Here is a 6,000-nt window from a genome sequence, read left to right as displayed (position 1 = left end):
GAGTTCCACTAATCGCATAAGATAGTCGAGAGCTTGTCTTGAATTGGTGTATGATGTTTTGAATTTGTCGCAAAATATCACATTCAACAGCTTCAATATCTGAAATATATGTGTACGTAATTAAATAATATATAACATATAAGTCTATCAAGTAAGATTTCGACAATTTTTTTATTTAATATTTCAAAATTATCCCTCATAAATTTGTGCCTGTAATTTTATTATTTTTCTGACCAAAATGCCATTTAATATTAATATCGCATAAGGCATTTTGATTCAAGAAATTGATCAAATTGTAGTAAAAAAGTTATAAAGTATATTTTTAAAATACCATATGTTAAATTCGCCAGGACTTTATGGGTAGATTTATATGTAAGGTGGAATGAACCTCATGGAGGGTAATTAATTATTTTAAATAAAAAAAATATGAATGTAATTTACCCTAATATGTATTGCAGAGAATTATAATACATATGAAGTGAACCGACCTTCAAATATGGCAAATAATGGATTTCAATGTATTTGTGAAAGCTATTCATGGAGCTCAAAAATTGTAGTTCAGCCCCCGCCTTGATAGGCTTCCCTCTATTATCATGCAATGGCTTCTTACGCAAATATTGATACACTAGAGATTGGAGATGGTGCGCGTTTATGGGATTTCTTCTGGATGAACCAACATGATAAATCACAAAATCGGGAGAAACTTCATCATTTGAGTGTCTTGCAATTGCTGCAACCATAGCATTCACTACCATATCTCCTGGTATCTGTAAATTTTCAAGAAATATCATGATAATTATGTCTTTCTTATTTTTTTCTTTCTTAGAAATAATAATTACAATATTTTAAAAAATTAAGAACAATACAACAACTGTAAAATAAATTACAATAAATTCAAACGAAGTGAGACAAATACTCATAATAAGACAAACACCCATATACTTGAGTTGAACTCATAATCTTAAATTTAATTATGGGATTGTGAACTTATTTATGGGACTACACGACAATTATATATTTCGTCTTTATACAATTTATTCCACAAGAATGGGGGAAGAAAGAAAAGAAAGAGTATGCTTCTCAATTAACTTACCATATCAAGTATGGATTGTGGATCGACTACGAAGAAACTCAATTTTCCTTTCCCATAGGCAGCAAAAAGTGCATCAAGGGTTCTGTTACAGCACAATTAACCAGTAAGATTCAAAGATAGTGTCTCTTGACAATTGAAGAAAAATATACACTTATGTCATTTGACTTGAGTAAATATATTTTTTTATTATGGTTAATTAATTATCATTGTTAGTAAAAAAAATTATGATAAGTACTAATTAAACACAGTTGCATAATGATTATTAGTTATTATTTCATAAAGCGGGGCCAAAATATTTGTCATATTCAAAAATCATGACAAATATATTGGCTATAATTGAAATCATGACGAACTAGCATAGTCAAACACTTAAAGTTTTCGCATCAATTTCATTGAACAGTAGTAAAGATTATTGATGTGACATGTTTTTAAGTCGTAGTCATTTATAATATAGTGAATAATCCTTCATTTTTTATACATACCTTAATCCTTTATTGCGAGAGGTATACGTACCTTAATCCTTCAATCCAGCCGGGAAATGGTTCTTTGTAAGTAGTTGTTATAATAGTTGGACGTAGTATAATGAGCTTATAATCCTTTCTCTTCATCTCCTCCAAAATCATCATTTCCCCCATTGCCTTTGTAAATGCATAAGTGTTTGGCCATCCATGCAACTTAGCTCTGAAACGTTAATTAATACACCTTCAATTTCATTAATTAATATAGATATAAGTACCTAAAATCAAGGAGATTTATAATATACGCACAAGTTATAATCATGGAATGAAAAAGAAAAATCCCATTCATGTATATTTATGTGTGTATATATATAACCTGTCAATGCCCATCTCCTTCATAACCCAAGTGACTTCTTTTTGGGTAGCATTTAGTGCTTGGAGTTCTCTTAGCTTTTTCTCAACAATCTTCGTCTCCATGTTAATATCCAAATAAGATATTTTAGCTCCGGGAAGCGTTTCTCCCATATGAATGGGCTGCTCCAGTATGAGTCCATCCCTCATCCCATGAATATAAGCTGTATGTATATGAAAAATTAGTTTAAATAATTGTAATTAATGGCCTAATTAAATCTGGAAATTGATAACCTAACCTGTGGAAACGTGGAGAAGCATCTCTAGTTTACAACATTTTGCTGCAAAGTGTTGGACATGCATGCCTCCCATTGCATTTATACCTAATGCTACATCATATCTACGTACAAAGTTCCTCAAGAATCAAACTTACACTTCCATCCCATACTATATTTCCAAGTGTTGCATGCCTATTAAACAACTACTCCGCCACAATACTTGTCATAAACATGCATATGTACCTTTCATCGAATTTGGTTGTTGCAGCTGAGTTGACAATAATATCCACATCCCGCCATATCTCCTCTCTTACTCTCGACTCTATTATCCCTAAGTTCTCCAAAGAAACGTCACCTGGAATTGGGACGACTTTTTCCAAAAGTCCAGCATTTGAATCCAAGTCCTTCTTAACAATTCGGAACAACTCGACACTCAGAACCTGCAAAGTATGCCATCTACAGTAGTCTATTGCATTTTACTTATTACGCTCTATGTTAACTAGTAAAATATATGTGTTGTATACGCACCTCATCATGTAATCTTTGCTCAACAGATTTCTCAGATGTTGCTCTAATCAAAAGAAATATTTTCTTGACTTTGGGTTGAATGCGTAGTATCTTCTCTAGAAAAACTGCATCCACATGGCAAAGCAAAAATATATAAAGAATGCATTATATATTAAAAAATCCAACCAAACAAGTTGCAAGTATTCGTAAAAAGAAAGAGAGAGAGAGAAGAGAACGCTTTGCAAGAAAGCCTGTGACGCCAGAAATGAAAACTGTCTTGTCCTCAAAATATTGCGCGATCTCCATGGCCACAAATTAACAAGTGCAGATGAATTGGAATGGATTTTAATTCAAGTTTATTATAGAAGACATGCTAGTTTTCCTAGCATATTTATAGATCCAGCTACATAACTTATTTGCATAGACATCCCTCAACTTTACTTTAATTATAAAATAGCTCATGCAACTATTACTTATAAATATACCTTCCCCAACAAGCCAACAACCACGTACCAGACGTTTTAAATGGTTTAGCACTTTAGCCATCAAAAGATAACACCCCTAGAAGACATGCTAGTTTTCCTAGCATATTTATCGATCCAGCTACATAACTTATTTGCATAGACATCCCTCAACTTTACTTTAATTATAAAATAGCTCATGCAACTATTACTTATAAATATACCTTCCCCAACAAGCCAACAACCACGTACCAGACGTTTTAAATGATTTAGCCATCAAAAGATAACATGAGAAATTTCAAGTTCAATGACTCTGCCCCTTAGTATGAAACTATTGTTCTAACCAGAGGATTAAACTTTATGGGAAAACGCATTTTTCATCCAGTAATTGCATGGGAGTTTAGTTTACTATAATTTTAATTTTACAATTAAGAACAATACTTTATTAAAAAAATAGCAAATTTGGTTCTTTTTTTTTCGAAAATTGCCAATTTCGGCAGAAAAAGGCACATGTTTGGTACTTGGCAACCCTCTTTTTGCGACGAAAGTGGCATTTTTTGTGTAGCAAGCTTCTTTTTTAATATTATTATCATCCATTGCAAAATTAAAATTTAAGTGAACCAAAAGTGCACTCTCGCCAAAGTTATACATACACCAGAAGAAATATTACTTTTGCTAATGTTAATTATAATACGGTTAAAAGTGAAAGAGCGACAAATACTAATTAACTATCATGGTAAAAAGTTAGTCTTTTTTTTTATAAGTAAAATCAAAACATTAGTCACATATGAATATATATATAGCAAATGTTTTGACTATAGTTAAAATCATGATAAATATTAATTATCATGGTAAAAAGTTAATTATTGAATTTTTTTAAATTGTGGTAGAAAGTATTTTCTATTATAATTTTTAAGCCGTTGTCATTTATAATGTAGCGAATAATTTATATATCTTAGAGTAACAGGACGAAAAATAATTTTTTTTCAATTTTATATAGTTAACTTGGCTCAAAATTTAATTCTAAATTAATATCATGTTCTATTAGTTATGGTATGAAGTAGGAGGAAGGAGAGGAAGCTGGAGCAGAGAGATGCGTAACCGGCGGCCACAAGGCGACAAGGGCGGAAACTATGGAGATATGGAGCAATAGGGTGGGGTAGTGCGCCACGACGAACTTCACTTCCTATTACTCTGATGAATAACTAGGCTGGCAAGTGGCAACCCTTTATTATTGTTTCTTAAGAGTAAAGTAAAAATTCAGAAATTGCAAGAGAAATTTGAGTGATATTCTTACATCAAGATCAAATCTTACGTTAAAGAGCATGTTGTCTGCTGTGTCTGTGTCTGTGTCAGTGTCAGTTAAAATACCTTGATTAATTTATATCTAAAAAATCAAAATAGTATTTTAGACACTTTTGTACTTGGATTATTTTGATAAATCCTGCTACTCGTTGAAAAAGTTACAACTCCATCTATATCTTCAATGTCGTATATAACAACCAAATAAAACCTAATATCATTAAATATTAACGTTAATATGATAGCAACAACCTATACACACATGAATGCAGTATTATTATCAAATTCGAAAAAATCGAACTTCGACAGGTGGGTTTCCTTATTTATACAAGAAAAAATATAAGCAATCCTCCTGTGATATTGCAAATTATCCACTTATTAAAAAAATATAATTTACCTTGTTGTGTTTTCGAAAATACAACAATTTATCTCCCTATGTTTTTTAAAATAAAACAATTTACCTCCTTAGACAAAGAGGTAAGTTATTTTATTTTAAAAAATATAGGAAATAAATTGCTAATTGTTCTTGATAGAAAGGTAATATATACATTTATAATAACATGAGAGGATAAATTGCTATTCACCCCATTTATATTATGTCACCAACTCTAAAGCAAAATAACCTCAACATTTAAATAAAACAAAAGTAACAACATGTGGATGATTTAAATGTTCATTCAAGACTCAACAAGATTTGACTATATATACCTATAGTTGTTCGAATCAGGACCTTCATCACTTCAACTATCTATCTGCCTCGTAAATTCCTGAATATCCATCAAAAGTAATTTGACGGGATATAATATACTTTTCATCTCAAAAATTATGTGATTCTCATTAATAGTCTCATAAATTATAAAATCTCACTTTTAGATTTTTAATATTTTCATCAGATTTCATTAGTATTTTGACATTTCAACCACTTTTAATCACGTGCTTAATACTTAAAATCTCGTTAGTTACTAGATTCTTATTAATGATTCCATAAATTACAAAAAAATTCACTTGTCAAATTTCGTTAGTATTTTGAATAGTGTCCACGTGCTTAGCACGTGTCTTTTCCTTCAAAATACTAATGAATCTGACAGAAAGACTAAAAGTGATAATTTTTGTATCTTATTGAACTATTAATGAGAATCTGGTAACTAATGAAATTATAAGTATTAAGCATGCGATCGAAAGTGGTTGAAATGTCAAAATAATATGATCAAAATGAAGATGATTATTGGTGAGTTTCTAAAGACTCGCTGCTAATTTCTCCAGCTATATGCCACAATCCCTTTCCGATCAGACTTGATCCTAAAATATAAGAAAATTTGTTAACAAGTTCACCCAAAAGTACTCGTGATCACAGTTCATTTTTAACTAGCGGACGAAGTACAGTCGATACATGTGGTGTTGGTGACAGTTAACAGTGAAGAAGACCATGCATATAACTAATGAAACCCACCTTTCTACATTTTGGTGTTCCAGAAATTTGAGACACAACGGAAGTTGGTTTATGTTCCAGACATAAGAAAAGCTGATCTTCATTCTAAAATATAACAATT

At 31.1% G+C, this 6,000-nt stretch overlaps 1 protein-coding gene across 1 annotated transcript in view; it reads right to left on the bottom strand.

Annotated features, from left to right (window-relative positions):
- Positions 1-3,028, bottom strand: part of LOC105170226 (alcohol-forming fatty acyl-CoA reductase) — a gene marked incomplete in the record, with an annotated part of 3,710 nt that extends 682 nt beyond the window's left edge. The window contains 9 exon segments of the mRNA XM_011090898.2: positions 1-99; positions 489-767; positions 1,094-1,175; positions 1,607-1,774; positions 1,928-2,126; positions 2,202-2,302; positions 2,424-2,620; positions 2,709-2,812; positions 2,924-3,028. Of these exon segments, the coding sequence (XP_011089200.2) occupies positions 1-99; positions 489-767; positions 1,094-1,175; positions 1,607-1,774; positions 1,928-2,126; positions 2,202-2,302; positions 2,424-2,620; positions 2,709-2,812; positions 2,924-2,993 (1,299 nt within the window).

The sequence above is a fragment of the Sesamum indicum genome, linkage group LG9 (assembly GCF_000512975.1).
Source record: "Sesamum indicum cultivar Zhongzhi No. 13 linkage group LG9, S_indicum_v1.0, whole genome shotgun sequence".
In the NCBI taxonomy this organism is placed as follows: domain Eukaryota; kingdom Viridiplantae; phylum Streptophyta; class Magnoliopsida; order Lamiales; family Pedaliaceae; genus Sesamum; species Sesamum indicum.
The sequence above is the reverse complement of the archived record's forward strand: the minus strand, read 5'-3'. Positions and strand labels throughout refer to the sequence as shown.